General features: G+C 38.4%; 3 protein-coding genes and 1 long non-coding RNA gene across 4 annotated transcripts; 3 read left to right on the forward strand and 1 right to left on the reverse strand.

The window, feature by feature from the left end:
* The first annotated feature begins 1127 nt into the window (after nucleotides 1-1127).
* ppp1r8b (protein phosphatase 1, regulatory subunit 8b) lies at nucleotides 1128-6880 on the forward strand. Its single transcript, XM_061050188.1, has 7 exons — nucleotides 1128-1221; nucleotides 1709-1769; nucleotides 2070-2223; nucleotides 2393-2610; nucleotides 3368-3512; nucleotides 3937-4001; nucleotides 4880-6880. The coding sequence occupies exons 1-7, from the start codon at nucleotides 1169-1171 to the stop codon at nucleotides 5231-5233; spliced, it is 1050 nt and encodes a 349-aa protein (XP_060906171.1). The 5' UTR covers nucleotides 1128-1168; the 3' UTR covers nucleotides 5234-6880.
* A 1365-nt stretch (nucleotides 6881-8245) lies between these two features.
* LOC132983742 (cytochrome P450 4B1) lies at nucleotides 8246-14514 on the reverse strand. The gene is made up of 12 exons (XM_061050186.1): nucleotides 14208-14514; nucleotides 13271-13412; nucleotides 13134-13178; nucleotides 12916-13043; nucleotides 12636-12760; nucleotides 12343-12497; nucleotides 12104-12210; nucleotides 10531-10721; nucleotides 10264-10397; nucleotides 9955-10019; nucleotides 9764-9846; nucleotides 8246-9111 (listed from the first exon to the last, which is right to left on the reverse strand). Exons 1-12 carry the CDS (start codon nucleotides 14391-14393, stop codon nucleotides 8934-8936), a joined length of 1539 nt encoding a protein of 512 aa, XP_060906169.1. The 5' UTR covers nucleotides 14394-14514; the 3' UTR covers nucleotides 8246-8933.
* Nucleotides 14515-16064: 1550 nt separating this feature from the next.
* On the forward strand, nucleotides 16065-18830 carry LOC132983747 (uncharacterized). Its single transcript, XR_009674874.1, has 6 exons — nucleotides 16065-16809; nucleotides 16945-17229; nucleotides 17830-18039; nucleotides 18114-18230; nucleotides 18377-18423; nucleotides 18520-18830. It is a non-coding gene; the product is annotated as an uncharacterized LOC132983747 (long non-coding RNA).
* A 1079-nt stretch (nucleotides 18831-19909) lies between these two features.
* On the forward strand, nucleotides 19910-22170 carry med18 (mediator of RNA polymerase II transcription, subunit 18 homolog (yeast)). The gene is made up of 3 exons (XM_061050191.1): nucleotides 19910-20266; nucleotides 20374-20479; nucleotides 21520-22170. The coding sequence occupies exons 2-3, from the start codon at nucleotides 20407-20409 to the stop codon at nucleotides 22074-22076; spliced, it is 630 nt and encodes a 209-aa protein (XP_060906174.1). The 5' UTR covers nucleotides 19910-20266; nucleotides 20374-20406; the 3' UTR covers nucleotides 22077-22170.

Raw genomic sequence — 22170 nt, forward strand, 5'->3', positions numbered from 1 at the left:
AAGCGATATGTTATATTGTGGAGTTGTTGAAAATGTTGAGTTCTTAACCTGCAGGTAGCAGCTGGTGGCTGACAATGTGAAATTATACATACATTAAGATGTATGGCATACCTTTATATGTAATTAAGTACAAAATGTGTGTGCATTTGTGTAAGTATTTGGATTGCAAATATTAAATGTGCAAACACAACATTCTAAGAGATAATCATATTTCAGAAGGATATAATCAGTTATCATTTCAAAACCAACAGCCTCCATTTAGTTTCTCACATAAAACAAATGGCTGAATTATCGGTCTGGTCAAAAACAAAGTTACAACTGTGAAGACAGATTTTACCAGGCAAAATAGAGAATGTCCTCCTTTCTATTACTTAATAATAGTGGTTGATAATTGACAGGGAGGACGTTTTTCACCCTGAGGTAGTGGGTAATAACATTTTAGTCACTGTACCTTCTTTATTCTCCAAATAAATCCAACCCCTTCTGACAGGAAATCACCCCTTGGGTTCTCTCATACTACATCACAATAGAAAAGACATCTCCCTCACTTCCGTCCCACCTCTGTGACATTACGCGGCACCCCCTCACAGCTACTGACCACAACACTTTCCGAATGAAGCATCCAGCAGCATTCACTGTTGGTGTAACCTCTTGAGGGGTTTCCCCAACTTTTCCATGATCCACCTTGGTTATGCCCAATTTCCTTTTAAAACATTACACATATAATCAGATAGGCTACACAAACAAACACATAGGCTACTGTAAGTAGAGGAAATGGGTAAACTGTGTAAGATCCTTGCAACAAAAATCTGATTTCTTCACATTCTCAAAACCACTATAACTTATAACAACAAGCTCCAAAGACAATTCAAACCTCTTTTTTTCCCCAGCACACAACTTTTTTGAATCTGAGGACCTCTAGTGTTTCTTTCAGGAACTAAAAGTATTTTTTGTTCAGTGTGCGTTATCTCACTTAATGAACCCAATGAAAGAAGTCTTTATCAAATTTGCCTCTTTAGCTAATGGACTTATGCTGCTACATTATTTAAGTGGTGTGGTTTGGAGTTTTACCATAGTTTTACGTGAAAGGATTACAGGACTACAACTCCCAAATACCCAGAGGGACCTTTACCCAGCATGCAACTCGGCGTCGATAAGAAACGGCAAGATGGCGACTAAAATAAGCAAAGAGGGTCCCCCTCCTTTTGATTGTCCAACATGGTGAGAAAATTCACATGTCAAAGTTACAATATTTATTTTTCATGCGACATTATGCAACAATTGAGCAGAAAAACGTTCCTGCATTTGTAAAAAAAAATAAAAAATCACCTTTAGTCAGAGAGCAGCCTGTAGTCACCGCAGCTAATATTAGCAACATAGCTACCTAGCATGCTAACCATTCAACGCTTGCATTAACGTACAAATGAGATTTCTTTCAAAGTAGATGCTTCGTATGTTATATTTTTAATATTTTATAATATGAAGGCAGGTGGTGATATATAAAGGGCACACTGTATAATATTTGTTCTATATTGTAGTATTGACATGTGTTAGATAGCATTTCTCCTGCAGGTGATGACGACCATAACGAGAGCTTGTTTTTACAGACTAAACAACGTTATAAACTTGTTTTATTAACCACATTTAAAGTATATTCTTTAATGAGGACTGTGTAACTATTTAACTCCTTCACTAACTTGTCTTTCAGGGCAGGCAAGCCTCCCCAAGGTCTCCATCTAGATGTGATGAAGGGAGACAAACTCATGGAGGTAACCGGGAGCTCATTTTCTATTAGTTAGTATGTTATTGTAATGGATAGCATGGTTGGATGTTGAATGCACCAGATACTAGCCTGACAGTCCACCTTGTCCCAGATGTTTTGCACACTGGGGTCGTCCATGGCTGCACGGCTTCACACGGTGCGAGAGCAGCATCAGCCCTGAGATTTAAGCTTTTCAGTGGGGAGCAGCACTGTTAAGTTATGGCTCAAAGGCACAGACTCTCTGCATACTGTATCATCGGTTGATTTTTAAGGACATTGTTTAACTGAAGTTGTCTCTCCCTTTTAGAAACTGATCATAGATGAAAAGAAGTACTATCTGTTTGGGAGGAACCCAGACTGGTGTGACTTCACTATTGACCATCAGTCATGTTCACGTGTCCACGCAGCCTTGGTCTATCACAAACATCTGAAGAGGGTCTTTCTTATTGACCTCAACAGCAGTAAGACTTCCTTCAAAAGCGATATTTCAATCACTTCAGAAATGTTTTTACAGATTGATAAGTCATGTCAAATAATGAGTCCTGATTACGACATAATATTCAAGAGAAGCTATCTGCTCGATTGTGTTATCACAACAATGCCATTTTTATTATTCATGTTCCGTTTTAGCTCATGGTACTTTCCTTGGACACATCCGTCTGGAGGCACACAAGCCTCAGCAAGTTCCCATAGACTCCACGATATCTTTTGGGGCTTCGACACGGACCTACACCATCAGAGAGAAACCCCAAACCCAAGGCACAGCTGGTACAGGAGACAGTAAGACGGGAGAAGACGAAGAGCTGAAAGGATTGCTTGGGCTTCCAGAGGAAGAGACAGAGCTGGAGGTACATCTAATATTTGTATTTATTTATACATATAGATAGATATATTCTCATGCTCTGAAACAGAAACATGAAAATGTCAGAATTTTGTGTCTTTACCTGTTTAGCTGGCATAGAAGGAGAACACTGTCTTCAATGCATTTAGATCCATTCAAGTGATTTTCTTTTTGATCTTTATGAAGTACAAATGAAAATGCAAAGTACAAAATGTTTACAGAAATGATTTAGTGATAATGTGATGTGACCAGTTAATGCATGGTGTCTATTAATTAACACGCAGTCATTTTAAGTTGACCGTCAGCTTTATAATGCTGCTGAATCTATGCTCTAGTGTGAAGTAGGGGTTCAAAAGTATCACAGATTGTGCATCATGGGTCGGATATGTTTTGTGTCCTTATTTCTTGTTCATTATAGGCCTACATACTGCTACAATTTAAATCATAATGCAAGCAGACAGATGAACCTGAACTCTTTCTCTTTTTAAAAAAAAATGCTGTAAAGACAATCTGAGGACAACAGTCTGTTATATAAAAAGTTGCATTATTATTTGTACTATTTTACTGATTGTAAAGTTAATCAACATGGCAGACACAATACAGAACTCCTATAAATGTGCCACTCTGGAGAGGGATAATGCTTGTGTCCATATAGCGCCCTCTGCTGGTGAAAGAGAATTGCTGCGTATCAATGCACTGGCTGAATCACAATAATTCAACCACATTACACATGTTTTGCATTTTTGCTTTCTGCAACCTTCCAGAACCTGACCGAGTTCAACACGGCCCACAACAAGCGCATCTCCCTGCTGACCATAGAGGAGGGCAACCTAGAAATCCAGAGGCCTAAGAGGAAACGGAGGAACTCTAGAGTAACCTTCAATGAGGAAGACTCTGTCATTAACCCAGGTACAAACCAAAGTGAAACCAGAAAATGTAAAAGAAGCACATGTACCAGAAACAACTCTTACCTGTTACTGACAAATATCTGTTTTTTGTTGTTATAAATTGGAGGAATATGTGTTTCTAACATGTAATCTAAAAGGCAAACTCACCAATTTCATTTCACTATTTGGGTCATCTCTTAAATCCTGTTTACTCTCGACTTGAATATCTATCTTAATTCTTAATAACTTTTCCTAGTTTGTGATCTGAAGATAGTAAATGTTATTCGGCTGAATGTGATTGGAAGGGTTCTGCAGTGAGTAGCCTCATGTCATGCTGTAACTGTTAAACAACAGTTTGTCACTGATGAGTCATGTGCACTTCTACTAGTAAAGAGGTGAAATACACCCTGCAATAAAGTATTAAACCTTTTTTTTTTACCTTGCAGAGGACATTGACCCCTCGGTGGGGCGCTTTAGAAATATGGTGCAGACAGCTGTCGTCCCAATAAAGGTAAGCCTTCGTTTTTGTCGTTTAATAATGTCTAGATCAGTTGCTTAACATTTGAGCTATGATGAACTGCTTTGTCATGCAGGTTTTAAAAACATTGATATACATTACCAAATGTATATTACCTAAGGTGAATTTAATAAACCTATTTACCTACTTACTATTAGGTCATTTTATATATAAAATCTGCTTTTTTCTCTCCAACTTATTATAAACTTTGTTACTTACTTATTATAAGTGGCTGCTCACAACCGACTTTAATTTGCTCATCTTTGTTCATTCCTGTTCTATTACATGCACACGCACAGTCACCTCCCCCTCTTCTCTCTTAATTCACACAGCTCACTCCGCCTCTATGTCTGCATGTGTCTGATCTTTTGACACAAGTCTTCCCATCAGTCATACGTTTACATCATGAGCACTGCACGTGATGGATGTGCACAGGGCTTGTTAATTAGGCTACGTAGCATATCCATCCAAAACTAAGAGTGCAGAATGACAAAGACAAGAAACAAGTGCACAAACTTACTGAAACAGAGGACAGTTCATATTAAACATGACATATCACACCTCAATTAAAACATTGACAGGAGAGACATGCTAGAAGACGATTCTCTCTCACTTATCACCTGCAGAGCATGTGTAAGACAGAAGGGGAGCGAGAGAGGAGAGTTTGCTCACTGATCCCGGATGGCGATCTTACACAGATTAAAAATCAAAAATGGTTGGCAAATATACTTTGGCGGCCACATACATACTAAAAAATCTAGGCTGTCCAAAAATGGCAGTTTGGAAGCGATATAGTGTGCCAAGCTGATTAAGTTTTAATTAATAGAACATGTATGACACATGACGTTAATACTTTATTACACCTTCTGCAGAAACGGAGATCAGAGGGCCTTAACAGTCTTGGTCTTGATGACATTGGTTCAAAGCGTATCCACGCCTACAGCTTGGGTGGTGGTCTCTATGGCGACCTGCCTCCCACCAGTCATGAGAACCAGCCTACAGGAGCCCCAGGAGGTGCTGCTATGCAGGGAGGGCTCCCTCTGCCCTTCCCCAATCCAGCACCAGAGGTGGACCTGGCCCCAGATGCTCCCCAGCCCCCCGTCACTCTCAACCCCACCCCTGTCACAGCCCCCTACCTACCAGAGACCCTCAACGAGCCCCGCAAAAAGAAGTATGCCAAAGAGGCTTGGCCAGGAAAGAAACCCACCCCCTCACTACTCATCTAACCAGTTTGTTCAAGCTGCTGACTCTCAGGTTACCAGCAGCTACATCAGGGACTGTGACCTGGCAGGGGCAGAGTCATACGCTTCCAAATGTTTTCTTTTTCTTTTTTTTTATCAGTTGTGCTTCTCGTTGTCATCACAGGAAAACACCACAGCATTCCCTGTGGTCTGTCACTGTGCCCCGTGGACATTACAAAGTCGGCAGATGGGTACAGCAGAATCTTTTTTCGTCTTTTTTCTTTATTGCAAAGAAAACGTATCAAACTTTTTAAGACCTACTGTTAGCATTGACATTATCAGTGAGTCACAGACTACATGGATGTGATGGCCCTTTTTTTTTTTTTTTTGTTGGTTGTAAAGTTGGATTTTTTTTGTACTAAACATGTTTCAACAGTTAGTTTTTGTCACTCCAGTATTTTGATAATGCTGTCTACGGACTGACAAAAAAGTACTTTTTATAAGAGATTTTACTGTGAGAGGGGAGGAGAGTCAGAGACATGAAGTAAGTTTCTATCGACACACAGGGCTGCTTTTCATTTTTTCAAACCTGTTGATAAAATGTGATAAAGTGTTTGACTCACTTAAACATTTCCATGTATGTATTAGACCAACATGACGTCAACCAAAGTGTCTTTTATTTGTCCTATAAGCCACTAGATGGTGACTTGAGCACAGAACATTTGGCTGCAGACTTGAAGGTACCATTGCAATGACCAGTTGAACTAACCTTAACATTGTTGGGAAAAAAAACAAACATGTTGCACCCCATGAAATAGTCTCACAAGCTTATAGTAATTTGTTCTGCATATAAAAAGCAATTTCCCCTAAACAAACGGTATATGGATCCTATTTTTCTTTGGCTTTTGATGAAATGTTGGGCACCAGTAGACTGTAAATACAAGGACCTTACAGTTGTCTATGTTGTCAAATACATTGTCTCTCATTAGTAATAACAGTAAAGCAGAATTGAAAAGACAGCACATTAACAAATACCAACTTTGCTGCACAATAAAGAGCTAGTTTAAAAAAGAAAGTTCTTGATTTTCGTAAATATAATTTAATGGTCAAGTAGCATGTTAGCTTATCCACTTGCAATAGAGTGCAGGGCAGCTTGAACGGTTTCCTTATAATTTGTTTTGTTTCACCCTGGACTGATTTGTGACATATGAACCGTGTGTTTGCACAGAAGCAGAAAACATAGTAAGATAAGTATGAATGGAGAAACCAGGACAGTCGTTAAAAGTCCTCAGCTGGACCGCGTTGTGGTCTTATGTGAAATGTTGTCAAACCAAGAGGCCACCACAGAAACAACTTTCTGCACCTTCTTTTAAGAGGTTGTCTTGGTAGTTCAGCTATCAACCTTGATGTGAATTATAGGGCTGGTATTTATCTGGAGAAAGTTAAGTTGATACTAAATGCATACATAAATATTTTCTGTGAAGTTTAACTCTTTAATGCAGTGCGACATCATCACTGAAAATGCAAAGCTCATTTGGCCATTTCATAGAATCGTAAGATGAGTTGTAAAAGGGTGGAGATCAAGGAACATGGAGGACTTTTACTTTTACAATCTGCTGATGACTTGTTGCCCTTGTGGGAGTGTGAATTTTGTATTCCTATAACTGTAAATAAAAAATGAACTACTTTTGACTCATAAGCCTTTACACTTAATTCAGCCAATTAAACCCTTAATGAAAGCTCTCTGAGAATTTTGAACAAACATCACAGACTGAGAATGACTGTGATCCAATGTGGATTAACTTCTATACTGCACACTTATCTATGACATAAATCTGTGGATTGATTTGACACAATATACCTCTGTGTGTGTGTGTCCAGTTATACCTTGGACCTCATTAAAAAAAAAAAGCTCATGCAGCATAGGAAACTTTAACCTACTTCCAGAGATGAATCTTTAACACTTGGATAGTAAACTTTGTTAATGTTTAAGTTTTCATAGAAATGAAATAATTGAACCGACAAAATGTCAGTGAGCTTTATAAAAATGCTGAGTTATCATAAAATGAAGTATATTGAATTCCTGCATTTTGAATGATAAGAACGTACAGTAAATTATCCATTATAGTGCATTTTCAAATGAAGCATTTAAAGGTTTACTTTCAAAGATGTATTTATTTACTACATACATTATGTCATAGCACAATATACTGAAGCTTAATTCCTTTTTCCAAAAATAAAGTACAACCTTAAAACCTTCTGTGGTATGATAAATGATCATCAGTGCAGCTACAAGGTCAATTTCCCTCTTAATGTCTATGAAAATAAAAAAAGCAATTTCCCCTAAACAAACGGTATATGGATCCTATTTTTCTTTGGCTTTTGATGAAATGTTGGGCACCAGTAGACTGTAAATACAAGGACCTTACAGTTGTCTATGTTGTCAAATACATTGTCTCTCATTAGTAATAACAGTAAAGCAGAATTGAAAAGACAGCACATTAACAAATACCAACTTTGCTGCACAATAAAGAGCTAGTTTAAAAAAGAAAGTTCTTGATTTTCGTAAGTATAATTTAATGGTCAAGTAGCATGTTAGCTTATCCACTTGCAATAGAGTGCAGGGCAGCTTGAACGGTTTCCTTATAATTTGTTTTGTTTCACCCTGGACTGATTTGTGACATATGAACCGTGTGTTTGCACAGAAGCAGAAAACATAGTAAGATAAGTATGAATGGAGAAACCAGGACAGTCGTTAAAAGTCCTCAGCTGGACCGCGTTGTGGTCTTATGTGAAATGTTGTCAAACCAAGAGGCCACCACAGAAACAACTTTCTGCACCTTCTTTTAAGAGGTTGTCTTGGTAGTTCAGCTATCAACCTTGATGTGAATTATAGGGCTGGTATTTATCTGGAGAAAGTTAAGTTGATACTAAATGCATACATAAATATTTTCTGTGAAGTTTAACTCTTTAATGCAGTGCGACATCATCACTGAAAATGCAAAGCTCATTTGGCCATTTCATAGAATCGTAAGATGAGTTGTAAAAGGGTGGAGATCAAGGAACATGGAGGACTTTTACTTTTACAATCTGCTGATGACTTGTTGCCCTTGTGGGAGTGTGAATTTTGTATTCCTATACGATTAACTTCTATACTGCACACTTATCTACGACATAAATCTGTGGATTGATTTGACACAATATACCTCTGTGTGTGTGTGTCCAGTTATACTTTGGACCTCATTAAAAAAAATGCTCATGCAGCATAGGAAATTTTAACAACCTACTTCCATAGATGAATCTTTAACACTTGGATAGTAAACTTTGTTAATGTTTAAGTTTTCATAGAAATGAAATAATTGAACCGACAAAATGTCAGTGAGCTTTATAAAAATGCTGAGTCATCATAAAATGAAGTATATTGAATTCCTGCATTTTGAATGATAAGAACGTACAGTAAATTATCCATTATAGTGCATTTTCAAATGAAGCATTTAAAGGTTTACTTTCAAAGATGTATTTATTTACTACATACATTATGTCATAGCACAAAAATAAAGTGCAACCTTTAAACCTTCTGTGGTATGATAAATGATCATCAGTGTAGCTACAAGGTAAATTTCCCTCTTAATCAGTTAGTGATTTGATATCAGCGTAAAGCTTTTCAAATATCAGCAATTATAACAGCTTCACAAAGTGTTCCCTTCTCTGACTCGGGTCCAGTGTTTCCTGTGGTCATCTCTCTTTACTCTCCTGGCTCTACTGGTTTGATCTTGATGTAGGTGCCGTTGAGAGAGCGCATAACCAGTCTGGGAATGATCTTGGGTTTCCTTGTGGGGTCTTCTATCAGATGGTATCTCTTCAGTGCCAGTGCTGTCACCACTTTTATCTCATTCATGGCAAAGTTCTGACCGATGCAGTTTCTGAGGGAGAAAAAAAATAAAATAATTCAACACTAAGGGAGATGATAATAAAAGGTATCACGAGATTGGTGGCTTTCATCCTCTCTTTTATGGAGCCAACAGCAGCCCTAAACCAGCAAGGCTGTACAAGATTATCAGTGTGAATGTGAACTTAAGTAACCCCAAACAGTCCTGTATTTTTTATATGATGAAGCTCAAGATGTTTGTTTTCCTAAATTAATCAATACATACAACATGTGCAACTGATGAATAAAAAACATTTACTTGTTCTAATAAGTCTGACTACAGGACCATTGTATTGTGAAACAACAAGGTGGTCAAAATGTGATTTGTTTGGGGACACCGGTAGCCTAGTGGTTAGTGTGCACGCCCCATGTACGAAGGCTATAGTCCTCCAAGTGGGCAACCAGGGTTCAAATCTGATCTGTGGCTCCTTCCCTGCAAGTCAATCCCCACTCTCTCTTTCCCCCTGATTTCTGACTCTATTATGACTCTAATGAAGACTTTCCTCACCCTGTTAACCAATAAAACCCAACACCAGTTTTTTTTATTATGTTTGGGTTAAACATCCACACGCTGCAGACCTCGGCAAGATAAATGATTAGACAGCAAAAAGCTTTAAGCTATCACATGGTGTCAGGCGAGGACAAACCTTGAACCAGCTGAGAAAGGCACAAAAGCATGAGGGGACCTCTTCTTAACATTCTCGGGTAGGAAACGCAGCGGGTCAAACACCTGTGTCGAAACATGATGGGGGAAAAATGTCGGGTGTTAATCATCGTAGCAAAGAGGAGGCATCAAATCTTGGACATGTTTCACTGATTATCTTCAGCGTCCACTTACATCGGGGTTTTCCCAAACTGTTGCATTCCTGTGAATCGCGAACACACTCGTTCCGATCTGTGTACCTTTGACACAAACACATCCAAGGTCAATATAGAAACGCAATTTAACATCTAAACAAACAGCAGCCTGACAGAGGATCACTCATTGATTGAAATCATACACTGTCACTGTCATACCCGGTGAACTTTGGAAAACCGTTAAATCTTAGGTTACATTTTTCTGATTAGCACTGAGCTAGCTAATCATTCAACTTGTCACAGGAGAGTAAAAGTAATGAAGTCTTGTCTAAACTACTTGACAACAAACCTGTAGGCAAAGTCCTTCCATCAAAGAAAGTCATGGGTTTGGTGATTTTTCTGGACATTCCCGGTACAGGCGGGAAGAGACGGAGGGATTCCTTTATGCACATCGTCGTGTATGGGATTTTACTGAGATCCTCCCTTAAAATAAGACAGACATGCAGCGTTCGTCATTGATGCTCTTAATGGTAATGTGACTGCTTTAAGCTCACTTCAAGCAGCCGTTGCAACTTGCATTGCGTTTGGCATGCTTTTTTCCAACACAGACGCCTACCACTCCATGGTGTCCTTGCCGTCCAGGACTTGATTGATCTCCTCCCTGCACATCTTCTGGTGCTCTGGGTTGCAGGCCAGACTGTAGAGGATAAAAGAGATGCCACTGGCTGTGGTGTCGTGGCCCTCGAACATGAAGGTGTCCACCTCTGCACGCATATCTTCATCTGACAAACCCTGCTGGTTCTCATCCTGAGGGTAATGAGGAAATATTTAAACAAACCAGTTTAAAAGTGCCAATTAAAGTCACTAATTTATTTAACAAGCCATTCTTAAAGAAAGAACTGGAAAACACAAAATCGTCAAATGAAGGGTCACCGATAGCTTAGCGGATTTTGTCGCACGCCCCATTTAAGGAGACTATATTCCTTATAGGAGCGAATCCGACCTCGGCCCTTTGCATGTCCCCCCCCCCAACATTTCCTGTCTCTCTTCAGCTGTCTCATATCTAATAAAGGCAGAAAGGTCCAACAAATATGTTCAAACACAAAAATAAATCAATAATCAAATGAAAAAATCAAAGAGCACAATAACAATGTCTGTCTGTCTGTGTTGTAGGACGTGTTGATGTAGATAACACAGTCGTCTTATCATTCACAAGGTCAAAGGTGGAGTAAGTAGAGACAAGGGAACTAGGACTTTTCAAAAGGAAAACAGGTCAAACCAGGAGACGGTTATACTAAACCATGCTGTACTTGAGAGACAAAGAGGAAAATGGAAACCTTTCTGTGCATATACTTGTCTGTTATTGAGTATTTGAACCACAGCAGTTAATAGAAATTAGCTCAGTTTTTTTTGTTCTGTTTATTTTCTAAAATATGCTCAATGTTAGAGGACCTCAAATGACCTGAGAGGTGTTACTTTGCCTTTATAGTGACTGTTGTTAAAGGTCAGAAAATCAGGTTGTTGGACCTCCATATTAATCAGTCATCAAGAAACAGATCGGAGATATTATCTCGACATTTAAGCGACATCTCTTCCTGGTTCAAAATGTGATGTTACATTTAATAACATTGTAAACCTGTTGTCTGGTTACAAAATAAGAGCATGGGTATGCATTTGAGTTTCTGTCTCAGTGCTGAAAGGAGCCTCATAAGGGGACAAAAAGCCTGACTGTTGTCTTTGTACCATTGTCCATTAATCGGACCATTCTGCACCTGAACATCAGCTTTTTGTTCCCTGTTTCACTGGGACTCAGCCACCTGCACATGATAACTGCAAATGATGTAGATAAAATAAAAAAATATTCTTAGGTTGAATATGTGAATTATTGTTTTGTGCGGCTCTCCTTTCTCCCTAATTTGGTGTCAAGGTATGTGTTGCTGTACATCAAACCTCCTTCAGTTATAAATATTATAATGCATTAATACCTTAGTTGATGTATATAAGGTATTAGGCTTTTCATTACACGGAAACAAACAAAATAGACGATACAACTTCCCTCTTAAAACGTACTTTTATATAGGTAGTTATTTGTACACTGCCTTTTTGGTAAGACTATTTGTGTGCTTTAAATGCTAAATATTGTAGCATTATCACTATTTTTAAAGGATTATCTTTAGTAAATAACATACTCTTGCAAGGAGAAGAATGTCCAGAAAGTCTAAGTGTCTCTTGTGCTTTATGCTCTCGTAGTCCTTCTCGTTCTTCAGCGCTTCTTTCCTCTTTCTTATGACGTTATCTTAAAAAAAGACAAAACAATGGATGAGCTATTCTTGAAGAAGACATATCAATATAAACACAATGCAGGAGTGTGTCATGTTGCAAACGTGCCAATTGAGTGAAAAGTTCAGTTTGTCATATTATGTCTTACTTGTGTGATCGTGGGCCACCTTGCATGCCTTTCTGTATTTGTAGCCAACTGGGCTCAGGTAGAAGATCAGGTTGTTGTGGTATGGAAACGTCCGTGCACGCTTGTTAGTCAGAATACTGAGCTCGTACACTGCTTTGATGTATGCATTTTTTCCACTGAAATGAGAGCACAGGCACGTCACTTAAAGCTGCCTTTGAGCTACCCTGTGACTCAGACAGCTGAAGTTGTGAGCCACTTGAGAACAACATGAGTTAAACTTCACATGGTGGGAATTAGTTTTTGAATAGAATCACCTCTCCAGTTGACAGTTGCTGTTGTGACTGAAGGCACACTTCAAAATGCTGTCCAGTGTCATAATGCTCACATGTTCAAACACCTCAAAGGACTCGTTGGTGATTGCGTAACTTTCCCATTTTTCCTGGCATAAGTTAGAGGACAGATGTGAGGCCTCAGCAGGAAACTGAAAACTCCAACCCACTCACCCTTCACTCAAAAATGTCATCTAGAGTACACAACTAAGGCCTATACATTTTCATTGTGATTAACACGTTTACCAGTTAATCTTTTACATACCAACATCATCTGGGCAGAGTCTGACATCAGCTTTACGTATGGTTTTAGAACATCATAATGAAAAGCCGGGGTTATGAGCCTTCTGTGCCTAAACCACTTCTGGCCTTTTGACACCAACAGCCCGTCCCCTGAAAGAGAAACAGAGAGCAGCAGAGTGAGCTTGTCTAAATAAGCAACTCTGCAATCTGCTCTAAGATAAAACCTTATGGCAGTCTTACCAATCCAGGGCTCGATAAATTTATATGCAAAATCATCCTTTGGCTCTGTTGGGAGGACAAATAAAAAAGTTACGACATTGACTTGATTGGAAAAGGTTTTTCATTTCAGCAAAGATAAAAATGAATTGCTCACTCACCTGATGACGACAGAATGGTTTTTACGTAATCTGGATGGTTAATGGTGAAGGAACACACAAAGGGGCCGAACCACAGTGGGAAGATGTAAGGGTACTTCTGGGACCATTTCAAGATGTTGTTAAACTCTTGTCCTTCTTGAAACTGAAAGAAAAAATTAAAATTACTTTTGGCTTGTAAAATAACAGTGATTGAATCCTTTTAAAACATGTAGTATCAAAAATAACTGAAGTATTTCCACATCTTTGCTTTACATATCTCCCTTTTCTGCATATTTTTACCCATTACATGAGTGCTGTAAGTAACCTCTCTGGTTCTGATAAAATTGAGTGCGTTTACATTGAGTATCCTGGTTATGAGCCTTGTCCTGGTTGGTCCTAAAACAAAGGCAAACTGCAGTATCTGACACCTTCTTCATGGTGAAACCAAGGCAAACTGCAGTAAGTTTCACAGTGTATTTTACAGATACTGCGTAACTAAAAAAAAAACAATATCTATATAAATAAATAAAGCAGTAGAACTATGAAACTCCCACAGGTTGAAGAGCAGATACTGCACTTACGATTTGTGCAAAAAAGTGAATTTCACAAAAAGTACAGATACTGCACTTTGGCTTTGTAGGGCAGAATCCTTTTCACATTTTATCATGAACATATGCTACAATTTAAAGCACCCATGTGACGTCATTGTATATAATTAGAGGCGTAGTACAGAAAAAAATACATTTCTACATAAGTAACTTAGTAGTTTAGTTGTATGCTTGGAAACAATTCACACTTGAGGACGTAGGAAATCGATGAAACTGTATTTAAATACATAAATTGCTATTTAAATATAACCACAGGCACACAGCTATGTGCATGTTTCATCCTGTTGACTCGTCCTCTCTCACAAAGTCGAAGTTGCTACTCCGTAACTGTGAGCTCGAGAGTGACTTACGTCCAACAAGTTTCCAAAAAGCCAGTGTCTCTGTGGTCCTGGAAAATTCTCGGTGACTCGCAAAGTCGCAGCCCTCTTAGAAAGCAAGGTGCTCAACTTGTAGACGACGGCAACAATGCAGACAAGGGCAAACAAGTGATGCAAGTGCTCCAACTGGTATCTCACGAAAGCCGCCGTCAGCTCCATTCCGGCGAAGCTTGTGGAGAGAAGAGAGTCTTCTTCCACAACAAATGTGACTTTTTTTAAGGACACAGTTCGTTAAAAGTAAGCAATATGTCGTTGTTTATGGGTGTGACGTGATCGCCGGTGGTTACGTAGGGGGTGGAGCATCTGCCCCCGGTGTGTCAATAAAACGATAACTTCCCGTGTTGACAGAAAAAACCGATAGGTGTCTCTTATGTCCCACAACGACACGGCGGTAAACAGGACTAGATAAGTAGGCTAGATGTGCACTGTAAAAATCACACCAGTTTATTTTAACACCAGAGATTTAAGATTGCAATCCCTGTTGACAATAGTTTGAAACGTAAATTTAAATTAAGATTAATTAAGAAAACATGTGTTACAGTAGGCCTATATAGCCTACACAAAACGGTTCAGCTTTTGTTTGAACTTTTTATAGACTAACAGTTCAAACAAAAGCTGAACTTTGCTATACATAGCTTGCTTTCTGTAGCGGTGCATACAACCATCTGTGGCACAACAATTTGTTTTCTCCTTTGTAGGCTACTTGAAACTATGACTCAATTGTGTTGAAACCTTAAGTCATAATAATCTTTAATACAGTAAGTATCCTAATTCTCCCTGAATGATGAATGATGAATAAATAATACAATTTGAATGATTATAATTGTAATGTGATTAGCAATAAACACCCTATACTTTTATTTGCAGAGTCTTGTGGTCCCCTTCAGTGCTGTTTCTTTACAAGGCTATGATGTGTGTTATAGGCAAACTCTCGTGCAGGAGTAGAATTACCTCCACCCTTTTGGGGTCAAATACATTTGTTAAATTAAATTTGAATCAATGAATATTTTTTTGTTTTGGTCATTCATTAAAAAAAGAGTCAAAAACATGTTTGTCGGCCTACATAGTCCTTACAGATACAAAAAAAACAACAGTTTACATGTTTACACTGGTCCATTACACACAATACAATTCAAACAATCAATGACCTAAAAAGGAAAAGACTAAAGTCTAAGGCTTATTTATGCCTATCCTATACAATCCTTAATATAACCCAGAACACCAGTAATACAACAAAGAAAAGGAAAAATAAAAGCAGATGAACTCTAAATTGTTTTCTAATTCTCATTTTATGTTGTTATCAATAATTAATTTGGCCAAGGCACTAAGGCTGTTCTATTGTTTGACTCCCAAAACTGAAAATCATCAAGACCCGAAGATTTCAAGAGTGAATATGATTATTGATCAGGTCGTTGTGATTATTTGACTCAGGTCTGATTTATTTGGTTCCTGCTTTGTAAAATGTTCCGTTGCTGCAGTTTCCAGACAATGATTTTATCAGTGTCAGTTCTTTTTCGACCTTCATAATCTCTAAACCTATACACAAATTAACCACTGGAAAAATGACTGAAGCCCATAATGACCTACATTTTATGAAGTATAATGAGATAGTAACTTCATGAGTGATTGATGGATGAGTAATATATATTAACAGCGCAATAACAGTTTTTATTTTACTTGAACAATTTTCTCATGATCCCATCACTGGTGTAAAAAAGCAGCAATGACTAACCGTTTCACACCTTCACATGAGAAATTAAACATGTTGCTCACTGTATTTCAACACCTATTGTGTGCTAAAGCCAAAAGTGGAGTAAATGCGACACCACCAGAAAAAACTGTGTGGGTGAAAGCCACATTAAACTTCCTCTGCATGCTGACAGACCACTTTCAATCTGTGAACTTGAATTTTGATGTTACACGCGACGAAGAAAGCTTCTGAGGTGCAGAGGAGTCTCTGCTCGGATCTGTTAAGCAATAGCTTCAGCACTTAAGGGGGGTTTTATGTGCTTCAGATTGTTTGTTAATTTCTTAAGAGACGTGTTTACCTCAAACACATGATGCAAAAAAGCTTTATTTTTCTGATTATTATTTGGAACACATCTCCTTTTTCCCCAGGAAACAGTAAGTAACTGTCCAAATAATTGATATTTCACTATGTCTTACAAATAATATTTGGAAGTGACTTTGTTCTTGTAATTGATTGTTCATATAACATCTCAAAAAGTTTAACAGAAAGCTTATATTTTAACAGCTACAACAAATCTTCTGGAATACCCATTGGGATGTCGAGCTGTGATACCGTGTCAGCTTCACAGAAGTGATGCGAGCACTGTCAAATGGTTTTACAAGAAGCAAGAACATGATAGCAACAGAGAACGGATACTTTTTCAAGAACAAACTGGAGTGATAACCACAAAGCAACATTTTGGAACCAAAATATTACTGCCACAGAATAATTATTCCCTGGTCATTGTTTCTTTAACAGAGAAAGAGCAAGGGCTTTACTGGTGTGAAGTTTGTGTTCAAAACAAATGTGTGAGTGAACAACAGACAGTCGTCAGTATAAAGAAAGGTCAGAAAAATGTAATTGTCATTATTTGTTCTCTTAAAGCTGAATACATTTCTCCATCGCGCTTTCTCCATCAGTTTTATACGTCTGTTGAAGCCCGACCTCTGTTCAATCAAATGTTCTTCTTTTTTTTTCCAGAGATAGAAACTCAAGTGACATTCTTCATTCCAGCAGGGCACAATTTTACTCATGCATGTCCAGGTGAATTCACAAACTTAAAATGGACTTTTGAAGCCAGTAAAGTGACTGCAGACGGAAGCCCGGTTCAAAATCGACTGTCGTACCCTAACCCTCTTACTTTAAACAAGTCTTTAAAGATTTTTGATGTCAAATTAGAAAATGCTGGAAAGTATACGTGCTGGACATATGGATGTAATGAATACTGGAAGAAGCTACTTACCATCAACTTGTGTGTGATAATAGGTAAGACAACACACATGCATACAATGTCCTCATTTGATTTGATAGAACTTTATTGCCAGACATGGTCTGAAATTTGTCTTGCATCACAGCGGCTCCATTTGCAACAAAAAAATTAAAAACACGATACAAAGATTTGACATAACAATCAGCAAATAAATATTCAGAGGCCTTAAACATGCTTTGATCTGGGATTCGGCTCTGCATTCAATCTGAGTATTGACTGGTGAACAAAAGAGTGTTCAGTCTGACCTTATCAAAACGTTGGACCCTGTATCTCGGGTTTGGTGGGAATAGTTCATATTCTGTGTTCAGAGGGTGTTTAGGATAAGAGTGGATGCTGTTAGTCAGCCTTACCATGTTTTTATCATAAGTTGATTCGTATAGGCCTAGAACATGTCTCTGAACATGTATTGGCCTACAATCTTTGAGCAGATGTTTAACTGTTGGAGCAGTTTAGACTTTAGTGGACAGAAACATAGACCATGAGGTGTTACAGTAATGTAGGACACTTAGAATCACAGAAGTAAAGAACAAAACCAGAAGATCTCAAAAGATCTCGGACGGTGTAACTTAGAATATTTTTTCCCCATCATGTTATAGTACATCGCAATGAGGATTCATCTGTTTCTTGTGCTGTGGTGTGTGACATGGAATCCAGGAACATCAAACCAAACGGCACATTCAATATGAAGGCAGGCACGTGGACGATATCAGTGCTTGTTGGTCGAAATGGATCTTGCACAACAATACCGACGTCTGGTGGAACTACTAGCACAAAGGGACCAGCATATGCTTTGAACAACACAAGTGGTCGGTATTTTTACTCAATCATTCTTTAAGAAACTCATGATTTGAAGTAAAGAGTAACAAGTCCATTCTTTTAGTTTCAACAGGCACAGAGCCCAAGCTGATCCCTGTTATTTCTGCAACATTAACAGCTCTTACATGCCTTCTTTTGATGGCACTTTTAATTTACTACCTCAGATCAAGACTACGAGGAGGTAGGATATAAATACCTCTGATTGAAATTCCTGTTTTTTTTTTTTTTTGCATGTTTAGTTGTGCCTAGACACACAAATCCACATTTGACATTGAGTTATAGTCAAGTTTACGTATCCCTCCTCATTCTGTTTTCCTCTCTCAAAAGTGTGTCCCGTTCAGCTTTGTTGCTGTGGCTTGAATAACAAGGTAGGTGTTACATTATGATATATGTATATGCCTATGCCTTTACCTGGATCTTTAATTCAGCAATGAAAGTCACACAAATAATGTCTAGATTTCTTACTGCAGGAGGAAGAGGAAGTGACTTATTCATCCATTGTCATCAGGAGATCTGCTGACATAAGAAACCCTCCTACGACTAACAATGATTGTGTGTATAGTGAAATAAATGTGGAATTCAAAAATTAAGATGTTCCTGCCAAGACAATCCCCACTCTCACTTAAAAATAGTCATGATTTTTGTGTATAGTTTTTTTGACTTCCCCTTATAAAACATTTTGTATTAATAGAAGTGTTACTTAAATTTTGAATCAACAGCAGCAGACAAGAAAATAGGTGGCTGAATTATCTTTGCAATAAAAAACTATTTTGTAAACCTCTTTTATTTGGTTTCTTTACCCGATGATCAAAAACTATGAATATCTAAGGAATATTGTATGATAACTTCTTGCTTCAGCACATCTCCAGGAGCCAAGCCAGAAGTCAAGCCAGCCCTGTAGATAAAGCGCTTCCTCTTACATATTTACTAATCTGGTCCTGTTCATGTGTAAGTTAATCAAGAATCTTTGTAATGGAAAGGAGGCTGTTTCTGTGGCATGCAGTGCATCACGTTGTTGGACACCTTCCCCCCCCGGCAGTGGTTTCAGACATAAAAAAAAACCTGTATAGAAATAGTCAATTGTTCCACTGATGGTTCCTTTGCTTATAGGTCAAATAGAAGCATCAATATTAATTTCAGTAATTCTCATAAACAGACAAAACTCATCATAGGAGCTTTAACCCCAACATTGAGTTAATGTTTGATTTTGTTTGATTTGATTTGAAACTCATTTATCTTTACTGTCTTTTTATTTATTTTTTTAGCTATGCACATATAGCCAACTTTATCTAAAAAAATAAAAATTGGGGGGCGTCGTTCTTTCCTTGATTATTTAAATTGCAAGGAATTTTCAGGAAGTTATTTTTAAACCAGTATGGGCTAAAACATCCAACAATGCATGATAACTTAATGGATATACTCAAACACTTTTTACACTTGTGTTTGAAAATGTTTGTCCTAATGTTGGTAATGCTGTGTTTTTGCACAATAGGCAAAAAAATGTAGCCTATTTTCTTTACTCAACCTCAGATTTAAAATTGTATCTAATATAGTTTATTTTCCCTTGTTACTATAACTAACTTCTGCACATGAAGGCTTAACATTGTGGATTTTATTTGGGGGGATGCAGCACTTTTATACAGTATTTCTAAAGGATGATAATCTAGTGTCAGTAGACCTACTTTTTAGTGTACTAGTTTAGCAGTAATGCTATTTTAAGGGTAGCCTACCAAAAACTATTGCGTCCCAAAAGTCCTGCACTTTAATGGTACATGGCAATACTTCACTTCTTCCATCATTTAAGGTATAATTTATCCAGTAGGTGGCTGTAATGAGCCTCAAAGCTGGATGGCGACCGCTGCTAAAACAACCGAGGGAGAAACCCCCTTAATGCTTCATTCAATGTTATTCGCTGTTGGTCTCCCCCTTTCAATAGTAAATAACTTAAGAGTTGAATTATTTTTTGCTATAGTCGACTCGTTTTCACAAAGATTTTTCACTCCGTTCAAGTAACGTGACATTTAAACTCTCTCGCAGGTGAAGTAATACATCTTACACAGTAGCTGGCTGAGATATCTCACTTAGCTAAGCTAGAAAACACCGTCAAGGCCTACCGGATGATCGGTCGGTACTGTGGAGCCTCTGGTGAAGACGAACACGCCGCCCGGTTTCCTTCTGCAAGTGAACATCTGCATATTGTTGTTCGGTGTTTCTCAGGTAATAAAGCAAACTACAGACATACTTGTTAACGCTCGTTGTCAGGTAAGATTAACGCAAAAAAAACCGGAAAATGAATGTTAGCTTGTTGTGTTTTCCTCTTCCAGAATTATAAAAGAACATTTTCGCAGGCAGAAAACATGGAAGCTCCACCTGTGACAGTGATGCCCGTCACCGGGGGTACAATAAATATGATGGAATACCTGCTTCAAGGTGGGCATGTCAACAGTCTTTCAACTAACATATCTATTGATATTTAAAATGGCCTGCATTGTATGCCTGAGTAAAATGTGAAAACATGCGACCAGGTGCAAGTCGTACCGTGTCATCATTATTATTATCATTGTTAAGGCGTTTCTGAGATGAGTAAGCGTGTCGTGATGTTGTTGCCAAGCAATCCCAGACATTCTATTCTACAGCACTCCTGCTACTCTGTTCGTTGCTATGGTTACCCCAGAGAAGCTACTTCAGTATGAACTAAAAAAAAAAAAAAAAGACAATGAAACTGGTGAAATTGGTGAAAAAACTAAGGTATGTAATTGATGAACTGAAGAAAACACTGTCAGCTGTAAAAGTATTCAGAACTCCTGGCGTAGGAGGAGTGATACATATTGTGAAAAGTCCCAGTTCTACCACATCATTACTCATGGAAAGCCTCTTGTCTCATCAGATTGCTTTGTCGGAACTAACTGTTGTATCACATAACTTAAAATGTCTGCGGCTTTGGCATGTGTGCAGGTCATTTTTGATACTGCTTAAGCTAAATACCCCAAGCTATCGTTCTTATTTTAAACTAACAACCACACAACCACATGGTTACCGTAAAGGAAAATGTCAACGTTGATCTTCCTACCAGTTAAATTTATTTGATATTAGAATCGTTTATAATTAACAAAAGAAAAGCTCAAAGTGCCTTATTGAGGTATTGTGACACAACAAGCTCCAATGACAGCTCATGTGTTTTTTTGTGTGATGAATGTGATTATTTGAAAAAAGATAATCCATCACTCAGGGTTAAGATAAGGGTGGAGACAAGAGTGCTGTACAGCATGTTGTTACAGAGTCTCCACTGTTTGTTTTAATCTCTGTCTCGGCTGAAGATTTTCTGTGACATGTTCAATTTATATTCTAATGTTTTTCTAAAAACCTCAGTTATAAATTTATGTATTACATTTAGCACAGATCTTACAACACAATCTTAGTATCTTGTTTGGTTATTTTTTCATCTTTTTCTCTACTGTTTATTTTTTCAGGTAGTGTGTTAGACCAGGCCTTGGAAAGCCTCCTGCACCGCCTCCGAGGTCTGTGTGACAACATGGAACCTGAAACTTTTACAGATCATGAACTGGTTTACCTTCTGAAAGGCCAACAAGGAAACCCTTTCATTCTGCGGGCCCGGCGCTCCCTCTCCCATCCCACATCTCCATGGCACCTACGCTACTTAGGCCAGCCTGAAGTCGGGGACAAGAGTCGCCATGCTTTGGTGCGCAACTGTGTTGATGTGGCTGCCTCTCACAGCCTGCCAGAGTTCCTCAATGAGATGGGATTCCGCATGGACCACGAGTTTGTGGCCAATGGGCACATTTTCCGCAAAGGGGCTATGAAAATTGTGGTCAGCAAGCTGTCACGCATCCTGGTACCGGGGAACACTGAGAACACAGAGCGTCTTTCACTTTCATACCTGGTGGAGCTGAGCCTGTTGGCCCCTGCTGGCCAGGACACTGTGTCAGAGGACATGCGCAGCTTTGCTGAGCAACTCAAACCTCTGGTGCACCTCGAGAAGATTGACCCCAGCAAACAGAGACATTGAATGACATCATTTGGAGGGTCAAATCAACAGTGACTACCATGGACACTTTTTTATACTTTAAAATAAATACAGTGCAACGATTTCTAAACAGTCA

Source organism: Labrus mixtus, chromosome 11 (assembly GCF_963584025.1).
Source record: "Labrus mixtus chromosome 11, fLabMix1.1, whole genome shotgun sequence".
Taxonomy (NCBI): domain Eukaryota; kingdom Metazoa; phylum Chordata; class Actinopteri; order Labriformes; family Labridae; genus Labrus; species Labrus mixtus.

Bases quoted from the DNA above. Each gene is read 5' to 3' on its own strand.
- ppp1r8b (XM_061050188.1), top strand. From the start codon at position 1,169: ATGGCGACTAAAATAAGCAAAGAGGGTCCCCCTCCTTTTGATTGTCCA. The intron at 2,224-2,392 runs GTAAGACTTCCT...GTTCCGTTTTAG, and splicing joins TCTTATTGACCTCAACAGCA to CTCATGGTACTTTCCTTGGA. The intron at 2,611-3,367 runs GTACATCTAATA...GCAACCTTCCAG, and splicing joins AGGAAGAGACAGAGCTGGAG to AACCTGACCGAGTTCAACAC.
- LOC132983742 (XM_061050186.1), bottom strand. From the start codon at position 14,393: ATGGAGCTGACGGCGGCTTTCGTGAGATACCAGTTGGAGCACTTGCAT. The intron at 13,044-13,133 runs GTAAGACTGCCA...TTTCTCTTTCAG, and splicing joins ATTTATCGAGCCCTGGATTG to GGGACGGGCTGTTGGTGTCA. The intron at 10,398-10,530 runs GTAGGCGTCTGT...TCTTATTTTAAG, and splicing joins GGCAAGGACACCATGGAGTG to GGAGGATCTCAGTAAAATCC.
- med18 (XM_061050191.1), top strand. From the start codon at position 20,407: ATGGAAGCTCCACCTGTGACAGTGATGCCCGTCACCGGGGGTACAATA. The intron at 20,480-21,519 runs GTGGGCATGTCA...TTATTTTTTCAG, and splicing joins GATGGAATACCTGCTTCAAG to GTAGTGTGTTAGACCAGGCC.